The sequence below is a fragment of the Camelus bactrianus genome, chromosome 5, assembly GCF_048773025.1.
Source record: "Camelus bactrianus isolate YW-2024 breed Bactrian camel chromosome 5, ASM4877302v1, whole genome shotgun sequence".
Lineage (NCBI taxonomy): Eukaryota > Metazoa > Chordata > Mammalia > Artiodactyla > Camelidae > Camelus > Camelus bactrianus.
In genome coordinates this window covers 67674832-67689013 of record NC_133543.1, presented here as the reverse complement: position 1 = coordinate 67689013, position 14182 = coordinate 67674832, and the positions used below count along the sequence as shown (strand labels likewise).

General features: G+C 39.1%; 1 protein-coding gene and 1 non-coding gene across 14 annotated transcripts in view; one reads left to right on the top strand and one right to left on the bottom strand.

Annotated features, from left to right (window-relative positions):
- Positions 1–14182, bottom strand: part of FN1 (fibronectin 1) — a 64643-nt gene that overhangs the window by 19339 nt on the left and 31122 nt on the right. For 7 of the 13 annotated variants that reach the window (XM_074364039.1, XM_045520378.2, XM_074364038.1 and 4 more), the window contains exons 21-31: positions 13522–13616; positions 11927–12095; positions 11396–11482; positions 9091–9282; positions 7565–7837; positions 6260–6442; positions 4004–4093; positions 2445–2714; positions 1621–1737; positions 704–868; positions 9–164 (exon numbers count right to left, since the gene is read on the bottom strand). In XM_074364039.1, coding sequence (XP_074220140.1) covers positions 9–164; positions 704–868; positions 1621–1737; positions 2445–2714; positions 4004–4093; positions 6260–6442; positions 7565–7837; positions 9091–9282; positions 11396–11482; positions 11927–12095; positions 13522–13616 — 1797 coding nt within the window. The remainder of the gene's footprint in view (positions 1–8; positions 165–703; positions 869–1620; positions 1738–2444; positions 2715–4003; positions 4094–6259; positions 6443–7564; positions 7838–9090; positions 9283–11395; positions 11483–11926; positions 12096–13521; positions 13617–14182) is intronic. The other 6 variants (XM_074364043.1, XM_074364044.1, XM_074364045.1 and 3 more) reach the window with 1 other exon arrangement.
- TRNAN-AUU (transfer RNA asparagine (anticodon AUU)) lies at positions 1252–1328 on the top strand. The gene is given in 2 exon segments: positions 1252–1289; positions 1293–1328. It is a non-coding gene; the product is annotated as a tRNA-Asn (tRNA).

Here is a 14182-nt window from a genome sequence, read left to right as displayed (position 1 = left end):
ATTCTTACCTGGACCTGCAGTTTTAGTTTTCGATGGTCCTGGGCCATTTTTAGGAGTAGTGGTCACTCGGTAACCAGTAACAGGGGAACTCGAAGGCAGCCACCTGACACTAATGCTGTTGTCCTGAACATCAGTCACTTGCATCTGGGATGGTTTGTCAATTTCTACAAATAAAAAACAAGAGAAACTAATGAAACCCCACTCTATGGGGACAAGACTGGACAAGTCTTTGTCTCTAGTTCTGGTTCAGTGGAATAATCTCTTACTCCTGTCAATGACTCCCAGGGGTTTCTCTTGCAGAAACACAGAGACAGCTTTTGGCAGGTAGTATGTGCATCTTGATACCATTACCTATTTCCAAGGCAGCTGCTTCCTTTACAAAGAAACTACATTTCAAGTAGATGTTTGTCTTCTTACCTTAACAGCTCATTCTTTCATTCATTCATTCACAAAGATTTACTGAACATCTTTTATACTTGTTCTTATATATGCCATAGAACACATCCGTTAACAGAACAGACAAAAATCCCTGCCCTTGGTGTGCTTCCTTGTGTTTCTGGCTCAAAACTCTGTTAGCTGTAGCTGCTGCCTTGTCTTATTAAAAAAGAAAATCAGTTCCACAAGGAGGAAAACACTTTGGGAGATCATTGTGAAAACTCTGTGAGTACATAAGCCTGAGTTGTCCCAGAGGAAGGGTCAGTACCTGTTCGGTAATCAATGGAAACGGGCTTGCTGCTTGCAGGGCTGTCCCCACGGCCAGTGACAGCATAAACAGTGATGGTGTAGTCGACTCCGGGTTTAAGGCCACTGATGGTAGCTGTAGACTTGCTTCCTGGCACAGTGAACTCCTGGACAGGACTATTTCCTCCTGTTTGAAAAGGGGTTAATTCAAAGTGTGAGGGGCTGAGAGGCACCTGGGGACTGCTGAGTAACTGAATTAATGTATTGAGAGCAGCAAGTCACACCTTTGCTTATGCCCTTTAAAAGAGGTGCTATTAATACAGCCTGAACAGAAAGTTATATTTATTTATGCCTGTCGTAAGCCTTGATGAGTGTGTAGAAATTGGGAGAAAATTGCAGCTAATGCTATTTTAACATTTCGGCTTTAACGTTGGCAGGTTAACATTAGAAGGGGAGAGGAGGTAAGACCTCAACCCAGGATTGCATATATTGTGTTCCTTTTTCAAATCTAGTGGAATGTATTTATAGTAAACAAAAGTTTGAAAACACAGGAAAGTAAAAGGAAGAATGGGCGGGTAATAGCTCAGTGGTAGAGCACATGCTTATTAGCATGCATGAGGTCCTGGGTTCAAACCCCAGTACCCCCATTAAAAAAAAAAAAAAGAGGAAGATAAATACAAATTACTTATCATTTTACCATTGATAATATGTTTGTGACTTTACAAGCTCTGCTTTTCCCCTCTAGTATTATACAAATAACTTTTTATCTGAATTTTTGCCACCAGTGAGATCATACATATTTCCCAAGTAGTCTTAGGAAAGACAAGGCTCCACTAAATGGACTTGTCGGTTTCTTTAATGATGTATCTATTGCTGGGCTTTCAGGGTACCCACAACTGAGTACCTGATCAGAGTGGAAGCAGCATTTCGCCAACGCACCTGTTTCTCCATAGGTGATCCTGTAGTACCTCACTGTGACAGCAGGAGCATCCCAGCTGATCAACAGGCTAGTGGGAGTTGCAGCAATGACTTCCAGGTCCCTCGGAACATCAGAAACTAGAAAAACATGGGAAAGTTTTTACATGCGTAACTTTCAAAGATGACCAGATTCACCTTTTGTTCATTTTTCAGATCATTGCCTTTATGATTCTTCCATGTTATCATGTAAATACTATACAAAATTGGCCAAATTAAAATTTATGAATAATGCAAGGTAAGGGGACAATTAAAATCGTGGTAAGATGATTATTTCAAGTTTATTGAAGAGTTTTTTCCCGTCAACTTCTTATTTTGAAAATTTTTAAAACAACATAAAATTCATAAAATAATGTAGTAAACACCCATTTCTTTCCCTTAGGTACTTGCTAGTTGGTGACATCTGCCACATTTCCCTGTCCCTATTTTTGTTAATTCATTTAAGACTAGAGTACAGATATCAGGATGACACTTCTCCCCTAATTACTTGAGCATCTATCTCTTAAGAACAATGGCACTATTATATTAAAATAATTTTGTTTTTAAGGGAAATTTGAAACAGTGTTTTCTACATTTTGAATAAAACTTTAGTTTTTAGAAATGCATAAATACTTAAATTAGGTGAGAAATTTCTTGGGATAAAGAAATCATCTTCTTTAATATATTCTCATAACCATGACCTAATTCTTTTAAGATGATGACTCTGACAACCCAAAGCTATGTCACAGAAGCTATTGCCTGCATAGGAAAGTCCTCTGAGTTTCTTTGCAGATCAGAAAACAAGTTACCTGTTGATTGTTGGCCTACCAAGGGAGGACTTTCCTCTCTGCCGTTAACAGCGATGATGCTGACCACGTATTCTGTGCCCGGGTTGAGGTTGGTGAGGGTGATGGAATTCCGAGAGGGGGGAACTCGATCTTCTCGAGGTCTTCCAGGCATGTGCTCGGGATGATGGCGAATCTTGAAGCCAGTAATGGGGGCTCGAGGAATCATCCAATGGACAGTGAAAGAGTTGGCAGTGATATCAGAAAAGTCCATGCCAGTTGGGGAATCGAGACCTGTTTTTCCCACCCAGGGGAGAAAGAGAGAAAGGGGGAAAAAAAAGACAGCACCAATTTAGGAAGTGAGGAAGACTGGGAGGGAAAGTAACATAAAACCAATGTCTCCATCTTTTCCCACTAACACAATGAATTGCCATGAACCCCAGGTTATGACGCACTGATTCGAAGCCACACATGAATTTCGAAATCATAAACTGAGTCCGTTCAAAATGGCCAACTCAAGTATTTTTTTCTTTTTTCTTTTGCTAAGTAATCCAAGTGATTTATGCATCACATTTGAAGACAGATGTTTGAGATACTTTGGGAATTGATATTTTCAAATGCGTCAGTGTTCAAGTACTCGTTTCTACCCTGTAAGTGTATCTCTCAAAGTAAGGCAAGATCTGCCTTCTCTCAAGTTAAGTCTTTGGTTCTCAACAGAAGCTTTCTACCCTCAAGAAGGAGTTGCTGTGTCAACAGGGGGTAAGGATGCCAAACAAAAAACTTTCTAAAACTAAAATAAGACATCACCCTGGACAAATTACAGTGTGGGTAATTCCTCATGAATTGAGAATTCAGTGCACTGAAGAAAAATTAGCAAGAATTTAAAGTTTATCTCAAATTCAAATCACTTAACCTCTCTGGGACTTCCAGCAAATTTTTATTTTAGTTATAACATTCACATATTCTATTCAATAATATATTTAAATCAAACTGAGTTACCACAACTTCTTTTTGGAAGCAAGTGGACTATAAGAAATAAATAAATGGCTATATTAAATTATACTTTCTTGAAAGGGAAAAATTAATAGAAACACTCATGTTTAAGAAGGGATATAATATTATGAGAGTCTATTCTACCTCCTTTTAATGACTCTTTCACCAAGTGGAAAATAGAGAGAAACTCGTTGGCTAAGTAAAGGAGGGAAAATATGCAGATGACAGGGACAGTGTTGGGTTGGCCACAGGACAGAGCTGCCTAATGAGAAGGATTGTTCCCATCTCTAATTAATAGAGATTATGAGATATTATTCTTGGGAGTTTTTTTTTAAGATAGACAACAAAGTTTCTGGACTATTTTTAGTCCTCCTGGAAGCAGAGAGTATAATCTTAGTGACTGGAAGCCAGCATCATAGTTGAATAAGGTGTCTTAATTTTTAAGACCAGTGATCAAAAGTAGCAACAAGGCAACAAGCATCACCACTCCCACAAAGACGGGGATGTGTTTTTAGAAGTAGCACTGCATTTTGCTCTTTAAAATTGGTAGGTGGAAGCTACCTGATAAGCATATGGCCTACATGACTTACCCGTTTTCTGTCTCCCTCTAAGAGGAATGCTCTCGTGTTGCTCGTAAACACTGGAGACACTGACTAAATATTCTGTGCCGGGCAGGAGATCTGAAGAGGCAAGTGAGAATTATTTTCAAAATGTGCTTGAAAGAATGAAAAGCCAAAATACCCTTGGGACTATTTCAACTGATAAAATATCCAAGAGTCCAGTCCTATAGCCTATTGACACCCAAGCGAACATTGCTACCTGGAGAGGGGTTGTAAGTAGGTGATGAGGAAGGGTCGCCTTGCCCTGTAGCATCTCTAAGCCCTGCTCTCAATTCCACCTCTGAGAGCGTGACTCAGCCGCATCTGACATAAAACGGAGTGGCTGCAGCACAGTAATATCTCTATCATCCACTTAACTGTTGAGGGCATGTGGTAATGACTGTGGCATTGTGGCTTATCATTTACTCCTCACAATAACCCTAGGAGGTAGTTTGCTACTTGTTAAAGCAGCTTTATTGCCATATAACAAACAGCCAATATTTAAAGTGTATAGTTTAATAGGTTTTAACAAACGTATACACTTGTAAAACCATCGCTGCATTCAAGATCATGAACATACTCATTACCTCCAAAAGTCTGGTTTAAAATTATCCCCACTTTGGAAGTGGGAACACTGAGGCCCAGAAAAGTTATCTTCTTTGGTAGACTTGCCCAAGATCACACAGCAGTTGACCTGAGCCAAGACCAGTGGGTCTTAACAACTAGTTTAGTTTGTAGTTTATAATTCTGCTGTAGCTGTTTCAGTTTGTAGTTTGTAGTTCTGTTTTTCTTTACTGGAAAAGAGTCATAGTCATCGGGAGTGATTCGTTCTGCCCCATTAAAGTAAGAACAGAATACTCAAAAGAATGGAATACACATTCCTGGGTATCCTCTTCTCTCACTCTGAGGTACCAAAAAAGGTACAGGATAAGGTTTCTAACCTTCAAACTCCTACTCATGAGACCCCGTTTCCCTCTACGCCATCTCCCCTTCTTTAGGGGCTCCTGCAAGTTTTGGAAAAGCACCAGACTAGGAGGTGGGACTCCACTCTCCTTCCTGCTTGGCCGGGGGCAATCTATTTAGTCATTGGTGACCTCAGCTGCTTTATCTGTAACATAGGGTAAAAATGGCTTCTCTCAGGGAAGTAAAACCTTGAGATCCAGAGTAGGATCTGGAATAAGATCTTATGAACAACATGAGACAGGTCTGTGACTAAGGTGGGGCAGATAGTGATCCTAAAGCAGGACCTTCTGTGTTGGGTAACGCTGTGACGACTGATTCCAGAATGCTCCAGAACAGAAACAACAACCCGACTGATATGCAGACCTAAGGATTTCTCGCCCTCAGCCACAAAATGAGGATCCAAGACTACGGTCATGCTGAATTGCCTTTGTTTGTATTTCATCCTCTAAAACGTGTTTGAAAGATGGAGGCTGTTTTCAGACCGTCATTTGATAGTGTACCTAAATGTGAGCTGTTTTCCCCTAACTGAGAAACTCTTGCTATTCTTACATGGGCATTTAACTATTATGGTGAAAATAATGAGAAGCAAAATTTATGTGAAACACAGCACCATGCTGCAGCCTCTTTCTTTAATAAAAGATATCAGTTTCAAAAGGGTAGGAACTAGAAAGAAACAATTTCCATAAATTGTTGTCATTGTTTATTTTAATGTCAGTTGTTTTCTGAATCCTCAGCCATCCGAGAAATCCTGCTCACAGATTCTTTTTGAAGTACAAATTAAATTTCTGGCTCTTTCTTCAAAATAGAATCCTGATCTACCCTGAGTAACCAGTCACTATTTCTAAGTTTTCAAATGCCAAGTAGATGACCTGCTGACACTTCAAGAAAAAAAAAAAAAAGGAGAAGAAAAAAAGATGTGGGGACACTATTTTCAATCCCCATTTTTTTCTCTCACTAAATGTTTAGATTTAGTCACATAATTTCTCTTGACATACATTTAATTGCACATACTTATTTGGAAGCAGAACCTGTCTAAAGTCTTTGAACTTCACTGTTGGTGTTTTTCCACTTTGATTTTTTAAAAGCTGTAGATATCAAAGATATATTAAAATAACAACAAACATGATACCTTTCACAATTTACAGAACTGAACGTTAGATTCGGAGTTCAGCCTGCGGTTCTGTTGTGACTGTCTTAATCTTTGTTGCTCCTACCTGAGAACATGGAATTCTTTGCTTGTGTGCTAGCTTAGCATTTACTGGGCACATGCACTCAAGCACTTACTTGTTAAGACCACCGCGTTGTCTGAAGGGGAGATGGACAGCTCTGCCACATCCTCCTCATTTTTCACAGGCGAGTAGCGCACCAGGAGGTTGGTCAGTTCGATGGATGGAGGTGGGGCCCAGGTGACACGCATGGTGTCGGGACCAACATTGGTAAACCGCAGGTCAGTGGGAGGAGGAACAGCTGGTTTCAAATAAGAAAGAAGACTAAGTTAATATAATTTAAGAATTAAAGCAAATAAGAAGAGCTAGAAAAGTAAAACCAGGATTTCATGCATAAAGAAAACGAGTCATAATCATGCAAATAGTCTAAGCTAAATCTAATCTAAATCATAGTGAACTACGGTTAAAAATGAAACACTACACCCGGTACTGCTCTTAGGCCCCTTTAACCTTTCTGCCGTCAATATATTTTAAAGAATAATTTTAAGCCGCTTTCAAAGACATTGATTTTAAGTATATTATTAATACCACTGGTGATTATTTGATCCCAGGCTGAAGAGGCTTAAGTTGCCACACAGCAGAGAGAAACAGAGCGATACTTTCCAAAGAAACACATGCACACAGACAAAAAGACAAGAGGGTCCTAAATTTCCCCCTGACAGGAGTGACTACAGCTACTGGCATGGCTACAATTCCATTCAGTGAATTCTACTTACAAATGAAAAGGCTTCATGCAAATTGGTTCTCAGCATGTTTCTTACCATGCAGGGCAGAGAACCTTTATAATGTTGCATGCTGGTCCCCAGACTGTGGTTAAAGAGGAGTTCTTTGACCTCACCACGTCAATGAAACTTAGAATGTTCCAAAGTTTCTTTTTCTCCTCCCACAAAACAACCTCCTTCCACTCTATCCTAAATTGCAATCGTTTTTTAAACAGTTAAGAAGGAGGATGGCAGAGTTTGTCAGAGTAGAAGGGAGGGTATAATGGTACATTTTGGAAGTACATTTCTTATTAACTGGTGCTCCTGATACAATTTGGTATTAATGTTAGTTTAAAAAAAAAATGCTAGGTCTGCAAATTCAAGCAACTTTTGCCGTTTTGTATTTGATAGACCAGATATCTACATTTCTCTAGCTTTATACCTATTTGTGGCTTGATGAAAGTGTACTTAAGACGACTGCATTTGTCTTTATCCAATCAGATTAGCATAGGTGTTCCATCCTTACCCCTTGATCCACCCTCTCTTAATCTTTGGCAAATTGCTGGCTTTTCCCTTGAAACATCCACGTTTAACCAGAGTGACTGGTGGCAGCATGCAACACCATCATCCATGTCTCAAACACAGAAGTTTTCAAAATTCACCCGTTTGTTGTGTCAGTGTAGTAGGGGCACTCTCTCCGCCATTAATGAGAGTGATAACGCTGATGTCATAGTCAATGCCCGGCTCCAGCCCTGTAACTGTGTAGTATCCTACTGAGGAGTCCACAAAATCTTCAAAAATAGGGATACCTTCTCCTGCCGCAACTACTGTGATGCGGTACCCAATAATGGTGGAAGAGTTTAGCGGGGTCCACCTCAGGCCGATGCTTGAATCGGTTATATCAACAAGGCTTAGGTCAGTGAGTTGGGGCACCTCTATTGAGTTACAAAGCAAAGGAGGGCAAAAGGAAAACAGAGGCAAAAAAGAGGAAAAAATAAAGCAGTGTACATCACGTTACTAGTGGTAAAATTGGTGGTGTTAAAGCAATGATGGTAATATGCAATCTGTTCCAAATTATCTGAAAAGACTTTTTAAGCATCATGAATAATTTGCTTCCCTGGGAGGATAAAACAGGTTATAATACTCCTTTAGAGATTTTTTTTTTTTTGGTTTGTTTTTTGAAAATCCCCCAGACAGTAAAGTTTGAACCTCTTAGGTTCTAAAAAATATAGTCCTATTCTGGATGTCAAAACCATTCTTAGAACCTAGACATAATATCTATAGTATCAGTAGTGTTTAAAAAATCTAAAAATTTTTAGTAGAAAAAGAAAGCTTGCATGAAGAGGGTTAAAAAAATTGATTGATGAGTTTTTCTTTTTTTCCCATACAAAAACTCATTATAACATCATGACCATAATGAGAATGCATTATGAATGTATGGTATAAAATGTGCCATTCAAAAGCATATTCAGGTGAAAGACAGGCCTGAGTCCAAGGCCACTGCCAATATTTTGTTCAATTTGTAATCAGTAATTTAATTAGCATTAGTAAAAGCATTCTACCAAATAGTGCAAAGAAGAACACAATGTCCAATGCTTTCATTCAGTCATAATTCAATTTTGGACAAACAACAAACCTATCCCTAGATAGGTCTTTTTAATGTTGTCATTCAGTCCATAAGAAAGAACACCCCAAAGGTGTGACCTTTCTTTGTTTTTCCTTCAACAGCAAAAAGGAATGATCCAAAATGGCAAGATGAAGAACTGAACGTGTCAGCCAAGTGCTATTTCAGTGCCCAGGTATGGAGACTGTAAGATCAGGCACCAATGTACTGATGGGATGCATTTACCATATTACTTTTTGCCTGTCAGTACTGAGTACAGACACATGACATCGTTTTAGTAATATTTCCATGTGAGCGGACAGAGTTAATGCCATGGTTGCCACTCCATTACATACCCATCGCAACAAAGAACATCCCAGTGAAGCACAGACAGTCAAGCAGTGTTAACAGCAAGCATTTGTCCAAATAGTTGCTTTGACCTTCATGGTTTTGGAGCATGTGGATGGGAAGTCAGAATTAAATCCCAAACATTTTTGACACACTCAACCATCCAGGGATTAAGATGTTAATCCCCACTCTTACTGCAACTGCCACTCTGAGGATAACAGCTTATTTTTCCATTACCTGGGATGATGGTATCAGAGATAGGGACACTTTCCTTGTCATCTTTGACTGTGTAAACACTGACATTGTACTCCAGGCCAGGACTCAGGTTTTCAAAAGTACATGAACTCTGATCTGCGTGGACCACTTCTTCCAAAGAATATCCCTGCTGGCCGTTTGTAGGTGTGGTGGTAATTCTATAACCAGTGATGTCTGGAGAAAACAGAAAGGAGGAAGTTACTGCACAGAACTTTTGCAACCCAGAGCCTATTAAACTAATCTGCAAGGATGAATCCTTGAAGGGGAATGGGGAAAGGACCAGCATTTACATACTGAAGACTCTACCTATTGTCATTCAGTGCTTATAGCAACCCTTGGAGGCAGGTATTAACATTCTCAGTTTAAAGAGTATCTTGGAAAAGAAAAATGATTACCAAAGGTTTTTTCTGTCTCCAAATTGCATGCTCCTTCTACCACTCTACCCTGCTTTTCCTTAATGGAGCATTTGCAGGGCAGCTGAAGAATATTCTATTTTACCTGCTTGGTAAGGAAAGGCTTTCACCCTTAAGGCACATTCCCCAGAATGGGCTCTCCTAATTTACAAGGTCTGAACCTATGGGATTCACAGGAAGGGAGAAAGGAAAGGAGAAACAATGAAAAACAAAAGTGTCTCTACTTATTCTAGAGAATGAATATTAACTGTTAAAGTCTTCAGGAGTCACAGAAATCAGGCAGTAAGGGGGTTGAGGGGGAGTAGAGAGACATATAAATTACAAAAGCAAAAACAAAAACCAATGATAACCTGAGAGTCACAGGGGCAGACTAAAAGTAAAATGAAAAAGTATATTTAAGTTAAACTTACTAAAGAGCAAGAAAATGATGGTATACTTTGTCATTAGGAACAGGGTGAACACTAGAGTGGTCTATACAAGGAAATCCAACTGGATGGGAAATAAATGTCTGGGTCATTACACTTGCTAGTGACCATCCCGATGGACAGGCTAGGCCGTCCATTAAGACTAAATATTAACCATCCAGCTTCTGACAAGCATGAAACTTGCCAACTTGCAAGTTTCAAATGTAGAGTAATTTAGCTGGAAATAGTGTCATTTTGGCTTAAATGATGTTTCCAAAGATAATGAAAATGTCACCAAAATCACTTTACTTCAGAGCAGGATTAAAAAGGATACTTTCAGCTCACTTTATTGGATGTGACTACACATATTGATCAGATTTAGAGATAATTGTCTTAGCTGTGTGCCCAAGCAAAGGTAAGAATTGTTTTTTTTTTTAAAGTCAGAATAAAAACAGAAACAGTGAACAAATAAACTAAATATAGTCCTCTAATTAATAAGTATATCAGTCACAGATATAATCAATATCAGTTTGAATTTCTGTTTTTGTTTCATTTAGAATTTTCTCAATAATGAGTATCCTGATATCTCACTAGTGATTCCCCCCTTGTAACCATATTAACTGTTTTAGTTACCATTTCTCATTTAAAGAGACTTTCACAAAGATCAGGAATATCTAAAATTTCTCTTGACATTGCCCTGGTACACCATGATTCCTGAATATTGCTATAGGTATCTTAAAACATTTTAGGATTTTATAGATATTTTTTAATATGTGTAAACAAAAAGTTTAGATAAAAATTTTATTCAAAGCATTAAAAATAGTCACGGAATGCTGTTTAGCCAAATTTCTCAGCACTGAGTATCAGTAAAACAAACTAGCCGTTAAGATCCAATACATGATGGGTGTGAGAATGAGTCTGAACACACAAGTACAATCCCAGTTCTGTCACACTTAAAATTGGTGACTGTGGGTAGGTCAGTTTTTTCTGCCTCAGTTTTCTAATTCTGTAAAATGGGAGTCATTTCTACCTTTATTCACCCTTAGATTTTTGTAGTGCAACTTATGACAAAATATTTGTGAAATATCTAAGTGTACTGAACAATAAAGTTAGAATCTATGATAACTCACAAAAGGAAAATTAGATAGTATAACTTTGTTTGGCATTTGCATGGCAATTTTGAATGCCACTGAGCAAAAGACACTTCCCAGAATGCTCTTCCTCAGCCCTCATGGTTCCCTGTAGCTCAATAACACTCTGCCTTGTTGTCTTTCTTGTGACTTAAACAAACGTGCAGTAAAACACCCTACATGTAACTCTTAGATGTACACTCATGTACTCCTGTATTTTTTATGGAGAGCAAGGTACTTATACTTTTGATCCTATCATTCTCTGATAGGAATACAGTTTCTAAACTTTGTCTTGGAAAGGCAGTGCGTATACTTGCCCTCTGACACACTTCAGGCTTACCTGGGGTGGTACTCCTCTCCCAGGAGACAGTGAGCACTCCAGTGTCGGGGTTTGCCTCCAGGTGCAGGTTCGTTGGTGGAGACAGTGCTAGGGCGAAAAAAGAATTTAACACAAAGTATTTGAGCTATGAAATGTTTCCCTCCCACCCTTCCTTCTTTCCTTCCTTCCTTTGTTCCTTCCAGAATTAGTAAAAAATAAAGAAGTTGTACTATGAAACCATTCTGGACAGCAATTCTTTGAGAGGATTTTTTTTCCCCAATTTATTGTTTTGCAACCCTGTTGAAATTTGTTTCTGTCTTGCCAGCTCATAAATATTTTTGACATGGAAAGAACACTTGCAATGCCATGGAATAGATGACGTGAGTTGAACTTGCTACTCCAAATTTGGAAATAGCTAATAATATAAGTAGGGATGGAATCTTTCCCCTGTGTCATTATAAGTCAAAAGTGATATCACTATCAGTTATTTTTTAAAAGTGGAACAGTTTTAAAAACTAAAGGAAAAGAAAAGAGGCAAAGAAGTCCTCTTACGCGTCACTACTTTCTTCACGATTGGGGTGTCCCTCTCTTGCCCATCTCTCAGGACTGAGATGGTGTACACGTATTCCACGCCTGGTGTCAGGCCAGACACAACGATGCTTCCTGAGTCTGAAGTCACTTCTCGTGGTGCTTCCCCTCCCTGGCTTGGTCGTACACCCAGCTAGAAGAAGGAAAGCAAAATAAACACCAAGAGCTGGGCCACTGCTGAGAGGTTGTGGTTACGCCTTGCATAATGTGAACTCCTTAGGACCTGTACTCCGCTTTCAGCTGGGGATGAGTTAGGGCCTTACTTTAGCTCTATTAAATAATTTAGCTGGAAATTCCCTGGAATGAGCTTGGGGGTGGGGTGGGGGGAAGAGTAGTGTAAGTTAGGGGAAGTATCTTCCAAAACAAAGTTAAGGTAGCTTGTAACGGAAAGTTCCAGAGAAATGTCATTGCATACTGTTTTGCTTGATAAATAACCTCCTGATACAAACGAAGTACATAGGAACCTTGGGCCACATGGCAGTTCATTTATTATTTTCTTTTTCCTGGAAGAAATCCTCTAGTTCTCTCTTTAATGAGTTACTGACACTCAACTTAAAGGTACCAGCCCCTGTAACATTGTGCTTCAAAAACACTCCTTCTGAAGAAGTATGTTCATTGCTTCAACTGCAGGATATGTTACAAAAGAAGAATTAAAAGCAATGTGCCCAGAATTTTCAATCCTTAGTATTTTATTTCAAAAACCTAGGTAATACTGTGCATCAAACATCGTTCAACTCTAGAGACATTCTTAGTATGTTACAAGGCTTCTGAAAGAATGACACTATTAAGGGAAATTTAAAAGGTATACTGCCAATCTTCAGAAAGGGTTTCTCTATATTTAAGTAGCATAATCATCAATATGCCATTTGCATATTTTTCAAAAAAAGTGGTTTTTGATGCATTTTTTTTAACAAGGAACCATGAGGATTTAGTCTTGATTTTCAATTATAATAAATATTTCTCTCCCCACATTCTAAATGCCAGAGAAAGGAATTCATTTTTTAAACACATTCATTTGTTTATTCATCACTTCCCTGGTACCATTACTTTAAAGAATGAATCCAGATTATCTAGAGGGAAGACCTTAATCTTAACTTCCATTAAGCGATTCACCCAAGGGGCTTTGAACAAGTTGAGATGAAACTGACTGGATGAAATGTGATTTTTAAGTGACTCTGAGTTTAATTGGTCTCCTTAAATTGGTTTTTGTGAACTTGTTGATATCCGTTTAGAACAACACAACAAATAGAGTTTCCCTATATATTTTTAAATGTAGTTCCCTGGGGGAAAGAATAGAGAAAATAAGATAACAATAACTAACAGTTCGGGACTAACGTTTTCTTCTTTGCAAAGCACCGGCACTGCCCCAGTCCATCCTTCCAGCAACTCAGGGAGGCAGACGTGTTGTGATGCCTTGACAATGTGATCAGGGAGGTACGCACAGAAGCAGGATACAACCCAAATCTCCTGACTCCTGAACATCCTATTTCAACCACATCTAGAAGCATGAGGGCACCTCAGGGCTGTGTCACAAGAGATTAGGAACATCTGCAATTTACCTTAAAACCGATCCTTGGAGCAGGCGTCCATGTAATCACAATCGTGGTCTCTGTCACCTCTGTGTTGTAAGGTGGAATGGAGCCCAGGGGCTGCACTGTGAAATGGAATCAAGGCACGTGTTCAAACCTCAGAATCACAGATGATGGTACAGAAAGTAGATAACAAATACTTTTATCAAGAACAGCACTTTAGTCGCTAATGGATCCAGAAGGTAACATATATGAAAATCTGGAGTAGGGCAGTGCTTCTCAATCTTTCCCATGCCATACAGATCATCTGAGATCTGGCTAAAATGCAGATTCTGAGATTTTTTTGGCGGGGTAGGAGGGGTAATTAAGTTTATTTATTTATTTATAGAGAAGGTACTGGGGATTGAACCCAGGACCTTGTGCATGCTAAGCATGTGCTCTACCACTCGAGCTATACCCTCCCCTCTTAAAATGCAGATTTCGATTCTGCAGGTCCACATGGGGTTAGGTAGTCTGCATTTCTGTAACACCAACGTTGTTGGTGTGTGAATGAAATTTGAGTGACAAGGGGGCTGGATGATCTCAGAGGATCCTTTCAACTCCTTGGATTCTAGAATTTGTGTCTTTCATCATGTTTGGGACTTGAGTTTGATGACAATAGCTTTCCCTATATTGTCAGTACAGAATCCCA